The 14,187-nt window shown below is 38.4% G+C and overlaps 1 protein-coding gene across 1 annotated transcript; it reads right to left on the bottom strand.

The window, feature by feature from the left end:
- Window positions 1–1,178: 1,178 nt before the first annotated feature.
- On the bottom strand, window positions 1,179–11,902 carry LOC137393242 (putative cytochrome P450 CYP13A3). Its single transcript, XM_068079699.1, has 13 exons — window positions 11,749–11,902; window positions 9,321–9,542; window positions 8,531–8,627; window positions 8,388–8,440; window positions 6,856–6,952; window positions 5,776–5,907; window positions 5,518–5,606; window positions 4,996–5,150; window positions 4,332–4,801; window positions 3,920–4,066; window positions 3,351–3,439; window positions 2,967–3,113; window positions 1,179–1,896 (listed from the first exon to the last, which is right to left on the bottom strand). Exons 2-13 carry the CDS (start codon window positions 9,377–9,379, stop codon window positions 1,653–1,655), a joined length of 1,779 nt encoding a protein of 592 aa, XP_067935800.1. The 5' UTR covers window positions 9,380–9,542; window positions 11,749–11,902; the 3' UTR covers window positions 1,179–1,652.
- Between the last annotated feature and the right edge of the window lie 2,285 nt (window positions 11,903–14,187).

Genomic DNA, 14,187 nt, shown 5'->3' with positions numbered 1-14,187 from the left:
TGACTAAACATAATTGATTGTTCAGTGGAGGCCTAATTGAACATTCTCACTGCATTAACTACAACAGCTTGATTTTCCTAAAACACTCTCATTAAGAAACAAAGATGCTGTTCATCGATAGCCAATAGATATCATTGCACTTAGTAGTCTTTAAGGTGCGTGAATATAGAATTCTTACAGGCCATTGCTTACGTAGCAAGGATCGACTAGCGAGTGGAAAACCTTTTTTATTTACTATTTAGGTTATAATAATTATGAGGATTATTTAAAAGTTAGAAAGGTAGCTGGATACACCAGCTATTTTAATATCGACATTCCTTTTGCCTGGGCTATAGTTATTGATTTGAGGTTGCTATATCAGGCGGTGATAGCAGCCATCTTTTTATTTTCAAACGTGTCTCCTGCATTTATCAGCAGTCTGCCGAGATCAGATCATTTAACCTGAAGGGTTGTGATGTGATGTATAGATTTATAAAAACTACAAAGATTACAAAGTCAATGTTCAGCAATGATTACATAAGTGATTTTATTGACCGAGTGGGATTCCCTTTGATATACTGTGACATGTGAAAAGGCAAACAAAACGTGTGACTAATCACATAAACTTTGCAAGGATTTATTTACTTTTGGCTTTAGCATGGCTCAAAACATTTGCTAGCATGATCTTGTAAAAGGATATGTATGCTCAAGGTATATCTTCTGTAGCCTTCAAGGCTTGTTTTCACTGATTTCAGGGCTTCTGTTAGCAAATATTGATTAAAATTTGTTGAGTCGACACGCGCAAGACAACACCGTTTTGTTGTTAGATTCCAGATATCAGAACTTGCAATTTTTTCCCACATACCTACCTCTTAATGTCTGTGATGTGTCCTCGACTGAACTCATTAAAGGAGTTGTTTATTCATAATATTTGTGAAAAGACAACTCCAAGAAAACTCATTAGTGTATTTTTATCATTGCCTGAATTTCAAATTAAACACAATTAAAGCTAAAAATTGTAACAGACTTTTCTCTTGAATTTGTCCAAAGAAATTTAACAATTATATATTTTTTATTTGTAGTTTATTTCATCATTTTTACTTCCATTTAAAACAAGCTGATTACTTAAACATAATTATACAGTATGTCGACCTAATGGTGAATATTTAGTGAGGGCTATAGATTGGAACGTTCTGAGATACAACTTTCTAATAAATATTGTATTTCACATGAATACATACCACTGAAGGTAGAAGTACAACACAAAATAAACAGTGGAAATGTTATACCATCACACAACTCTCGACTCTACTGTAAGAGGTAGTGTTAACGCCATGGCTTACCCGAGGCTATTTCTGCACGTTAGCCTTGGCACTAAATAACTTATTACAAAAATATCTCTCTACTCTTCACAATATAAGATAAACGGCAACAACTCAACATGCCAAGATTAAACAAAATATTATTTACAGAAATAAAACGATATATTTCTGCAACACTTTTAAAATTGCAGCTATACAGAAATTGCTAGTAATTATTTTATGCTATATAGTGACTAGTTAAAACTTGATTGCTAAAGAGTAAGCATGCATTGCTGAGTATTCGGAGTGTGTCACCTCCCCCTCCTCCATAGCTCTGATGACTAGTTAGCGGGCTACAGAATGCTTTTTGGGTTATACATTTCTAGGTACAAGCTTTACATAGACTCCATCTTTAGGACTAAGAGAGGCGGTTTCTACGAGTTCACAGGGAATCTGTGTTTCCTGGCTAGTCTCGATATTGAATCTTTTGAAAAGCGTTGCGAGCGTCACTTTGCATTCGGTCATAGCAAATCGCATTCCGATACAGTTTTTCGGTCCAGCTCCAAATGGTAAATAAACCATAGGATGCCTTTTCGCAACATTTTCTGGTGTGAACCTATAAATACAAAAGAAAGTATTAATTATAAAAAACATGACTCGAAGATAGATTAGACAACTAAGCTGGGTGCACTTAGACTCGCTGAGCCAGCCCTTGTTTATCAGGTCATTGGAAGGTAGGGCTAATGGCTCAGCCATATAAAAACAAGCCTATTAATTGGGTGCACTTAACAACTGCCAACAGCCACCGAATGATGTGGCTGGAAGCAACAGTGGTAGGCCCGGCTGATGAACATCAAAAAGCGTAAAGTAAAAATGTCAGTGCACTCTATTAGGCAAACAGAGATGGCGAGAAATGATAGGTAAGTTTGGATAAGCTGATCAACGGAAACAATCCTGTTCTATTATGACATGATCGAGTGCTGCTTAAAGATCAAATGCCTCACCAAAGGATTCGGAGATTTGAAACATTTGAGAGTAGCGACAATAAATCAGCAACTCACAATGGACTGCTGTCGAGGTATTTCTATCAATCATTCTAAACATTAATGGCTAGAAGCATTCACTTGGCAAATTAATTTATGTGCCAGTGCAACCGCAACTGAGCTGGCTAACCGGAGACAATAAGAAGTGAGAGCCAACTAATTTGTACACTAATCTCTAGCTGCACCGGGCTGAAATGCTAGGACATAAACTCTTGTCATTGTGACATCCATCAAAAGAATGAAAGAGGAAAGAGGTATAGATATTTCGAATTCCAGAATATTGTACTTAGACTTGATAAGGATATTGTAAGGAAGCGGTGGGCATTCATAAAGTTACCCAGGGCATTCATAAAGTTATTCAATGCTTGTTATCATGATTTGAGCATCATGCACTAGCGATGACTCCTTCTAGATCCTCCTTCTAGATCCGCATAAATTTTTAGTTCCAACTTGTTTTCTACACTCTCAATGGATTGTAAAAATTGTTCGTTGTTTTGAGATTATTGGGTAATTTCTGGTCTGTCTGAGGAATTACCATAAACCTACTTGGCTCGGTAAGACGACAATTATGCAATATAAATTATGAAGAGATTATATGACACGATGAAACCATAAATAGGCTTGTCTATGTCCAAACTCTTACCTTTCTGGTTCAAATTGGCGTGGGTCTGTCGGGCCCCAATGTTCAGGGTCATAATGTAAACTCCAAATATCTGGTTGTACTGTAGTTCCCTGCGGTATAGATATACCTTTTACGGTTGTGCTGTTCATGCAGAGACGGCCTGCCAGTCTGCAAGAAAGATGGAAACCTTATTAATGCCATTGCTCAGACCAGTCTGGTCAGATCAACACCAACCTGTGAGATCATTTATAGTGTTTAACAAGCTGGATGTGGTGATACAAGGGTAGACACAACATAACTGAATCTATAAACTCGCATTTGAAAAATGAAAAATTCATCGCAATTGTGTTTGATTATAGCAGTCATTCCTGGTGTAAAGGAATAAGGCAAGGGTGAGCAACTTACATGGACGCTATTGGGTATTTCCTTAATGTTTCGCTTATAATCATGTCTAGATATTTGAGACAGGAAAGCTTATCATAAGTCAGCTCTGCCTGCAAAACATAACATTGGAGTTAAAGATAGCAGAAGGCAGGTAGATTATATGGCTCAAAACTTGTGAAGTCACTTGAACCAACTGAGCGAATAAAAAGGGAAAAAGGAAGGAGTTGTTATATCTATGAATAAAACACGACCAGCCAACTTGACTACGCAGACTTGAAGAAAAAGCAACGAGGAGACAATAGATTTCTAGGAAATGTTAATTAGAATCTCTCGAAGCTTTGTAAAACTGGCCACATTTAATATTTATCTAGCTCGCTACATTGTCAACTATTGTTTTAGCCGCGTATCACCTCTGAGCCCTCAAGCTCAAAAACCCCAGTGACACGACCAAACATAACAATCTTTTTTAGAAGCCATCTATGGTGGTTAGTAGTAAAATAGAGAGAATTACAACTCGATGAGATGTCATCTAGACCCAGGCCTGCCAAGGCTGTTTACTAAACTCATATATGTCAAATATTATTTATTACCTCTTCATCAAATACGCTGTCAAGCTCTTCTTGTAAAGTCTGCTGGCATTGAGGATTGACTGCCAGTTCATAGGCGACATAGGCTAGCAGGTTGCTGAGAGTTTCGTAACCACCAATTAAGAATACGACGCTGGACGCTTTCACTTCCTAAAAGACAGCGGTACATTATAGGTGTGTGCATGAATAATGTATAGATTTCTAGAGTGCTCCAAACAGCCTTTTCACACCCTAGAATCTTCAAACATGCATATATATTCAAATGAACTCACACTATAGGAAGAATATTTGAAAAATGATGGCCTTTTCTCTCTGAACAAGTGCTGCAGAATCTCTGAGTGCAAAAGAAATATTCTAATTCAAAAGAATTTCAAAGCGCTTAAGCTGAGAAAAAGGTTGCCGCAATGGTACTTACATCAAGAGAAAGACGTGTCTTTGGTTTTTCGCATGAAGCCTTTGCTGGGCACGACCACTTGTCCTGATTTTGGTGACCGATAGACTCTACTTTACTCTGCTGACTTTCCAGTTTAGATGTGAGGTAGTTACGAGCAGAAATGCTGCTGAGTTCTGGCGAAAAATTACCACTTGTATCAACTTCGTAATTACTATTGAAGTCTTCCTCTGAACGATGCATTGTCAAATGTGATACAGAGTTTCCCCGCGATGAACCGCTACCAACTTCGGCGTCAAGGAGTATCTGCAGCAGATCGACTGGTTTGTTGCGTTTATCCAGCGTACCTGCATTGCTCGCTTCAACATTCATCGATTTTCTTTTGTCTATCACAGATCCAAGGTTGGTGAACAACCAGTCCATGTCATCATAGGTGTAAGCAGAAACGAACTTGCAGAGCCGCCACCAGAATCTCGAAAGCTCGGGAAATATAGCTGCAAACAAGACAAAGATTAAGTATTTACAGAAGATACGCAATTTTTTCATGCCACGGCACAACTATTTGTGTTAGTTACTGTTTAACTTGTCTTCTGGTTGTCAGAAGAATATGACAAGGTTGCTCTAGTATGGCTCACCAAAAGGCCAACAGCTGGTTGTCAGTTAAAATGGTATGAATAACGTTCTTTACCTCCGAGTACTACGATGAATGGTCGCTTGGCAAAATCTGTAAAAAGTCTTTGGCACCGTTTGATGAAAGGATCCTCATCTCTGTTCTTTTGAAACTGTGGCTGGAGTCCGAAGGCGCATGTGCCAATCACATCTATAGTAAGGCCTTGCAGAACTCTGTCAACAACATATAAGAAATGACACAATGAATAAGCAAACCTCGATACCGTTTCCAGAGGCCTTAGTAAATTACTTCAGCTACTTACAAAAGATTCTGAGAGTAGTTTTAGTGCTGAGTCAAGTAAACAAACTTGACCTACAGCCCAAAATTTCTCACTGTTTTCCCACAGATATTTAAAGTAATCAGAACCAGTTGAGCCATTTACGCACGCACGCTGTCAAATTATATAACTAGAGATTGACAGCTTATTTTGGCTATCAAATCTGAATCACTCTCACGTTGAGTCGTTTGAGTCACATGTGACAGGTGAAAAGATTTGTGGAAAACTAGAGTGAGTGAAGATGTTTGAACAGTATCAGCTACCTGTGAATGTCGAAAGCTTGTCCTTCCATAGACTTTTTCTCAAGGATTGTCATCGTCTCACCTATACATCCTTTGATCAGAGGAAGCATCTAAAATTACCCATAAGGAAATAAAGTTTATAAATGTTAGTGTTACTATAAATAGAGCCAAATGTAAAGTTTTTTGCATAATGCCAGGGCATTTAATAGACTATAATGTTGAGCAGGCGACAGCGGCCGGAAGGGCAATCAGTATAAGGAGTAAAAGAGTCTAACAAACCTTTTTCATTTTAGTAGCGCTAAAACTAGGGCTAATCGTTGTGCGAAGTCGTTTCCATCTGTGGCCTCTTGAGAAAAGTATGTGGACATCCTTGTCAGCACCTGTGTCAGGCTCCGGCTGCACTGGAAGGAGCTGAAAGTGAAACAAAATTTTACAGACTGACCAAAACAACAACAAGGCTTATTGGGTAATAGAACTGGCATGTTGATTACATAACAATATTGTAAATATTTATTGCAGGGAGCATAAGCAATCACCGATGCCGGTCAACACTAGATATGATCAGAACGCTGTTCTAATGAACCTGTTAATAATATTCAGCGCTAGTTTGAAATCAGTCTGTGGGTAAAAGCGTTGAACTTCGCCCTAGACAGCTCAGATTTATGAGATAGATGCTCTTGTCTGCAAACAAACACCGACCACTATTACAAGGTTATCTACCCGATCGCACCGAATGCCTTGTGCCCTCTGACCAACTGTCTATCTAGAGTGCTAAAGAGCCAATAGAGGCACACTTGAATAAATTGGTAAAATAGACTAGCTGTTAAGCTAGTTTGAAAAGGCAAATATTTGTTCTAACTTAAAATCCAATGTTTTGTTTCACGAGCCACGTGTGTTTGCTAAGTGAGTGAGTGACACATGATAACAAAAGTCTTGCACTAGACATGCGCTCCGCTCAGAGCATCTATGTAAAGCCATCAATTGTTGCTTGATCCGTGTTATGGTTGCAGAGTGCAGTAGCAGCTAGTAAATGAATTCATCTGCGTCTTCCCAGGCCATCCGTTGACTTGTATAGAACAACTTTCACTAAGCATGCCGAGTAGACTTGCTTTGACCGTTTACAGCCACCGGGCCACCACGAATAGGTGGATAACTATCCATAGATACGTGTTTAAGATTATATTTGGTCAAAAAGCCATTAAATTTACATAAGTGTTTAACCAGACTGCCTAGTCTCAGCAACTACAAAGGCTACCATAGTAGTCAAATCCCATGACTACAGCGCAACGCCTTGGAGTCAATTTCTCTCAAACCAAAAAAGGATAGTTCGAACATTTTAATAATTTATAAGGAACTTACTCTGCGTCCGTAGAAGTTATGGAACTGTTTGATAAAGACCTCCTTGATGATTTCCGGATCTGATGTGACGACAACAGGCAGAGAACCTTCGTAGTACCTGAGTACAAAATATTATAAGCATTTACATAAATTAATCAGAAGAAATAGACATTTATAATCCTATGTTGCCGCCCGTCGACAAATTATTGGTGCATTTGACACTGGCATAATTTATGCTAGTGCGGCGCCGAACTCTAATCACGCTGAACGACTGTATTTTTGCAACTCAGGAATCAATCTTCATAATAACCAAACTGAGACATCTGAAGATGTTATTCTTTAAATTTTTTCCATTAATTTGCCTTCAATTGACAAATTGATCTGATTGATTACAGTTGCTTGTTATTAAAAAAAATATTGTCAATGGAACTGTGGGAATGGCTAATAGTTGACACTCATTCAAAAAGAAGTTGCATGGCATGAAGGGAGAGGCTAGCAGAGATGCCTTGCCTAGACCTTCCTATTCGTCACGAGTAAAGAATGACCGAGGAATGTAGATGATGACAAGCAAAAGTGAATTGAACTGAGATTGTACTTGAACAAAAGCGAAACGCGTAAAGAGACTCCCTTAGTACATCCTCACACGAACTAAGGCTAAAGAATAATTGACAGTAAGTTGACATTATCACGAGGAAAAGAATGTTTGAACATTGTCATAAAATAGTGTATTAGATTGGAGGAAGACTGCTCTTATGAATATCTTAATATTTATCAGTGACACATCTAATAATTTATTGAATATGGCAGGCAGCTATCACAACTTATTCGGTCGTAAATTTAATTTAATTTGATTGATCGATAAATGGAGGAGTTTTTATATAAAATACTGAGAGTCCCGTTAAAATGATGGATGGGATTTCTCTAGTGCATTACGGATAACTTAGTCAACTGGAATATTTTAATAATTATTATTATACCCAACAATATCACCAACAGCGAATGGAATGACATGACATATTCCGAGGGTACAGGATATGAATACTAAACATGGGCAAGGCTAGTCAAAAAAACTTTGAGCAGCTGATAATACTCGTCAGAAAAGGAGGTGAACTCGCGATCTTAGTTGTTTTATTAATAAATCCCTAATTTTCGTCAAAATTGCTCCCAAATGTTTGAGGATATAGTTTCGTACAAGGGAGATACTCCCATCTTCAAATGCACCAAAATCTGATACGGGCAGAGGAGCGCCAGGTGCACTCGCTTGTCAGTGTTTGGTTAAGCCAACTGCTCCGTATCCCTTATCCGTTATTCAATAACCTTTCCGAGATTAGATAACTCATCCTAGTATCATTTGTTTTACTCACTCTATGAAAATATCGCATTGTTTCTTAATATATATATATTATTGTTGCAACTCTAACCTTTACACTCAGAGCAGGTCAAAATATGGAGCGTTTAGAGCCGAGTGCAAAGGAAGGGAGCTACGGCGGACAACAGTGGTAAACAGTGAATACTCAAAGATTTAGTGCGATAACTACATACATTCAACTTACCCATACAGCTTGCCGTATTCCTTGGTCCAATCACTCAGTGTATCAACATATTTCTAAAATAGTAGACATTCATTTGTGATGTGCGCTTTTTAGATACGTTGAGCAAATAAATTAGAAAAGGTCGTAGATCAAGTTGTACTTACTTTTCCGGCCATTGCGTGAAGGTTCCCGAATAAGAGATTTGGTGCAGGTCCTGGAATATCAAGTTGTTTGAAAAAGAGGAGCTTTCTTTGGCGTGATCTGCAAAATGATAAGATCATTCCAAACAATCGATTAAACTCATGGGACCCTTTGAAGATGGGCAACAAATTACTGGCGCCGAGAATGAAACGATGCGTGCGCCCATTTTCCGCTCATCCGAACGATGGTATTGAGTATAAGGCATAGCATTATTCTTCAATCACGACGGCAGTCTTTGCACATCAATGTATTCTCAGTAATACAATTTCCTCTGCTCACATGTGAACTCAACCCAGAGTTCAGCCCTTAAAGCAATTGAAAGAACAAAGTTGTGATTTGGCTCCAGACTGTCCCTTTATGAATCCCGGTATAAATGTGATGTAGATATAATGCAGCATTTGGAGCAACAAGTGCATTTCTTCCAATGCCTTCTTATTGGCTTGTGTGCTGTTGCTAGATATTAAACACCAAATCATTGTTGGCTCAAATCAACTAAAAGAAACCCGTACATGAGTTGTTCTCAATGAAGATGATTAAGCCGGTGTGTGCCTGTAGTAATTGGACTGCGTGTACCCACTGCTGTACAGTCCTCCATTTGACCCCGGCTCTGATTCAGCATTGCAAACGAAAAACTGCTTACATAAGATTGAACCCAGTTTGCCCACAACCAGCAGTGAATGCAGCCACAAAAAATGAAACACTTTCTGATTAAAGGGATGATGATTGCATTAACAGACATGGCGGTGTACATACCTGGCAAGGAAGTAAATAAGAACAACCGCAATCAGCAGCAGAACAACTGTAACCAACATCTTGGTTGCTTCTGTGTAGTATAGGCAGACGTGAAATTTCTCTTCGCTTAGGTTACTTTCAATAGACGTTTTCTCAGTTGTAGGTTCTGGTTGTATGTAGGTTCTCTTTTCTGTAGGTTCTCTTCTCCGTAGGTTTCTTTTGTAGGTTATGCTCAGTCAGCTCCTGAGACGAAAATGAACTGGTTACATACATAAGCTTAAACTGGCCTTTAAAATACTGTTCAATGATTGGAGAGATCAAGTCGAAAGTCTTGTCTCTACAAGCATTGTTCCCTCATATTGTTGTCATAACCGTTAGCCTCTCATGTAGAGGCACTTCAGGTCTGGCATGATGAGTACCTATTCATCAGCTATACTTCATCAAAACAAGGAAATTTCACCTCTCTGCGTTGTAACAACTATTGGCACGCTCATCTTGGGTTCATTAAGTACAGTGAAAGTTTTGAAAGACCTCAATGAATTTGCACTCATCTCATACCAAAATTATGTGCGTAGTAAATGCCTACGACAAATGGCAGCAGCAAATAAATTTGCAATAACAACAGACTAATTTAATGTCAATTACTGTCTAACAATGAATGTCAGAGGCTAGTTAGACCAAGTTAGAGATGAATTAGAGCAAATCGTAGCGAAGGCAGCAATGGCAGCGAACAACCCACTCCGTTGACCGTAACATGCCAATTATAAAATTATACAAACCAAACTTAATACGAAAGAATGACACCTTCTGCCATCAGCAGCTGCTTCTCCTATCCACAGCAGCAATCAAATGTTTAAAATAAACACCGCTGCCGAAATGCAAGGGAATCTTTACTAGTCCACTCCGTGATCATGTTGGAGAAAATGAGCAAAGGAGAGAAGGCATGCAAAGGTTGGCCGGATGAAGTGAACGTTGGCATTTGTTATGAAATGCTTATTAGCTGGGGAGAAAGGGAGGGTCTAAGAAAGTGACTGGGAAGAGACGAAGGTTAACCACAGGGAGCCTCAGCTGCCGATAATAACCAATCTATTTATAGATAAATAATCGTTATTGCAATAAAAGAAATTCCGTTAAATTAAAAATGTTTTCTTGTGTTTTGCCTACAGAAAGGCAAGTTTTACCAGATCAAATGATAAAATATTTGTAAGATTTTTAGTCCAGAATAGTAAGTAGATCATCTTGCACGAAGAATGGTAGGTGACCTGGTCTGGCAATTAGGTGTGCAAGCATTTAATTTAATTATCTTGCCAATATAAAATGTTGGTGCCCGGCTCTAAGCATAAACTGCACTTGCGCACTGCACGCGAGTGCAAGAGTGAGAGAGAATGCACCCAAAGAATTAATTTATCTCATTGTCTAATGAGTAAGTAAACAAAAAGGCATAGATAGAGCACTGGCCTGGTCTATAACAATATTGTGAGCGAGCAAGTACAACCGGGATAGAATTCTATTGCACTAGGCAGTACTTAACAGCTTCACTGCTTCACCCACTCCATGACCCGCATCAGCTACCAGCTTCTTTTCAAATGCTTTCAAATTCTATTTGCACAAGTCAATGCGACCATAGTAAAGGGCACACAGTTAGCACAAAGCAGCGAAAATAATAATAAAGCAATGCAGTAAACCTGGATAGAAATTTGGATTACAGCCAACATGAAAAACGCACTGCGTGGTTCGAGCGAAAGGAATGAGTTACCAAGACCGACGAATAACTGAAGTATATAAACCAGTGAGTCTGACCACATCTCTTTGATTTGCCATTCATGAGGTGAGCTAATGGCATGTTTGATGTCGTAAACTCCAGCCAATGGATGCACGAGAGAACATTTGCGAGTAGACAAGAGCCTTCATACCTCCATCGAAAGGCCTAAAAGCCAGCTAAATCATCAGCCCCCAACTCGCCGCTGAGAACAATTAATGATGCGTTCTATATTTAGTCATCTATTGTGTCAAAAAGCGTTGACAAGCTGTTGTTTTAGCTTGTTTGCTGTCAAATAGATTGTTTGTGGAGTGTGTTTGTATTATTGGTTATAAGCTTTTGCTGTTCCATGCCAGGTCAGGTCGAGTTTAAGCTACCCACATGCTTCCACTTATAAACTACTCCAAGAACAACGTAATTTCATGTATCAGCTGGTGAGAGGTTAGAAGCTCTTACATATCGCTGTTTATAGGTACGTTTTTAATACTTGAACTATTTGCGCCTGTTATAAAGTACAATACGCGATGGGAAGTAACAGATGCAGCCAAAGGTCAGTGCTGCCTCTCCACGCCAGCAAGTATATAGCTACAAACGGTCATCACGCTCACCTCCTTAATATTCAGAATCACGAGAGACAGAATTAAATGCAAAGCTAGAACTAAGCAGTATATGTAAAGGTGAATAGCATACCTTGGTCTACAGATACCTTATCCTGTAGAGTGCGAGTATATATATGAGAGAATGGAGAGAGGAGCCAGATGTACACTCAGGTATAACTAGTGACTGTTTGAAGTTGAGATAGCTAGAAGTTGCCCTTATCTGTCATCCCTGATCACTTCAAGTAGCTCACAGCCAATCACTTTGTTAAAATAAAGATAACAAACGGCAGGCTGAAGTTTATGAACCTTTCAATGGCCCGTTCCTATTGGTCAATCTTTGCGCGCCTATAAGCTTTGCTTCAGGTACGAATTAATTGATTATATATAATATTATTCTACTGAGTGTCAATTGAAACCAGAGAAAACAAAATTAGCTAAATGTCCATTAATCTTTAGACGAGCTCAAGACTTGATTCCTTGCGTGTAATAAAATCACATGTCAGAGTGAGGAGGGGGTGGGGCTGAGCAACTGCTTTTATGTGATTGACAGTGACCACCATCGAGAAAAACTGCGGCTCATCGTCACCAAAAGATTATTTGTAGTGGTTTAATTCATGATAACCGTACCTCGTAGTAATACCTTAAGCTAACAAGTATTTTAAAATATTGTAGATTGGTAGCCGCAATATTTTAAGCCTTTTTGCTCCATAACTTACATATCCTCCAGATAGTTTCGTGCAATAAACAAGTTGGATACAAAAACTCAATAATCTCCTCTTATGAATGTCATAAAAAGTCATAAAATTTAAGATATTTTGGGTCACAAATGACGCTTAAAGTTTTGTCAGCGTTTCTGTCGATGGCATAAATTTATAACCATTTTTTATAAAAGTTCCAAAATGGTGCCAAAACAATGAGACAGCCAGCTGTGGTTCTTGGATGGCTGCACCAGAATGTTACTATTCTGCCAAGTTGCATCCTTTGTTGTCTATCTTGTTGCGCAGACAATGTGGAATATACATGTGCGCTTTTTCATTTGCTTAAAACAAAATCATGTAAAATTACAAACTTTTAAGGTAAGTTACTTTTTTGAAGTATGTAAGTTGAGGTCTTATGTGACAGTTTACTTTGATATTGTTTTTTCCTTGACTTCCTGAAAAACTACAGGATTGCTAACACTTTGTTACCTTGTGCTTTTTTGTAATTTTTTTCCGTTATTATTTTAATATCATGAGAGGAAACAGTTTATGCTAATTTAAAAAAGAAAATAAGACCAGATTCAAATTAAATATTGCGAAAGCATAATGGAATCTTCAGCTATCAGAGGCAAAATAATCTCTTCAAATTTTAGTTTCTGCGCAAACGATGAATCACAAGGGCCGAGATAGCATTTCTTATTAAACCGTATAACGCACTTGAGGAGCTTCGTAATACACAACACGTGTACACAATAAATTATTTTTGTTTGCCTGGATAGCCCGCGATATTGATTGATAGAGTTGATAATTGGCTCTTTTACAAGCCGGCCATTGAAGTCATTGTTAGAAAAAGAGATGCGAGGGTGGATTGGAGCCAGCGAGAACATTGCGAGAGACTTGCATATATACAAATCAATATGACAGCAACCAGTGTTTTATCATTTCTAAGGTCACATGTCTGTAGCGGTGCAAAACCCAGAAACATAAAAGAGTTGAATAATTATAACTAATACACAACAAATCGCAGCAAAAAATCAAAGAAGAATAATTCGATACCAAATCATACGATAATTAATCAACAAAAAAACAAATTAAAAACACAAATGAAGTGATATAATCGCTAGCTGGAGCATGTAATACAGAGTACGATTTATCTGTTAATCATAGCAGCACCGAGCACTTGGTCTACCCATCACGACAGCAAATCTAGCAAACAATAAACCAATCAATGCCATAGGTGACAGTTGAGCCAATCACTTTATATACGCACGTGAATATAATATCAAAAGCTTCTCACAAACTTTATTTACATCCTATCTATTTACTCAAACTATAGAACGTGAGTGTGCCTGGCAACCCGCCGAGTCATTAGGTTCTAGAAGGATCCTAGTTAGCTTAGGTCGAGAGCCACCCTTCGTTTTTGAGTGAATCAAGCAATCAAATGTACGCACTAATTTTTAACTTACCAATTTAAAAGACATTGAAATCTGAGCCATGTCATTCATGCGGGTGATATAACGGCACAAAGTATCACGGTATTGCCGCCAACGTGAATAGGATTGTCTTTGCTTAATGCATAAAGCATGACTTGAAGCCGGTCCTATTCAGGTGTCAATACTGTTTAAGAACAAATATGATTGTTATATTTAAGGCTTGAAACATTTCTACGCATGAATATTTGAGTTGATAATTTCCTGAAAAATAAGTCAGTGACATCCCAATCCCAAGGCGAAAAAATGACAAAGAAAGAAGAGAGAGTTTCGATAGATAAAGCAAAAAACTGCTTGATCTAGAGACTGGGCAGCTCATCGGATAAAAACCATGAATATGTT

The sequence above is a fragment of the Watersipora subatra genome, chromosome 4 (assembly GCF_963576615.1).
Source record: "Watersipora subatra chromosome 4, tzWatSuba1.1, whole genome shotgun sequence".
Lineage (NCBI taxonomy): Eukaryota > Metazoa > Bryozoa > Gymnolaemata > Cheilostomatida > Watersiporidae > Watersipora > Watersipora subatra.
This window is presented reverse-complemented; position numbering and strand designations above follow the sequence as displayed.

Excerpts from the sequence above, each read along its gene's own strand:
- LOC137393242 (XM_068079699.1), bottom strand. The coding sequence starts at position 9,379 with ATGTTGGTTACAGTTGTTCTGCTGCTGATTGCGGTTGTTCTTATTTAC. Across the intron at positions 8,628-9,320 it reads CTTATTTACTTCCTTGCCAG|ATCACGCCAAAGAAAGCTCC; the intron begins GTATGTACACCG and ends ATCATTTTGCAG. Across the intron at positions 5,151-5,517 it reads CAAGCTTTCGACATTCACAG|AGTTCTGCAAGGCCTTACTA; the intron begins GTAGCTGATACT and ends TGTTGTTGACAG.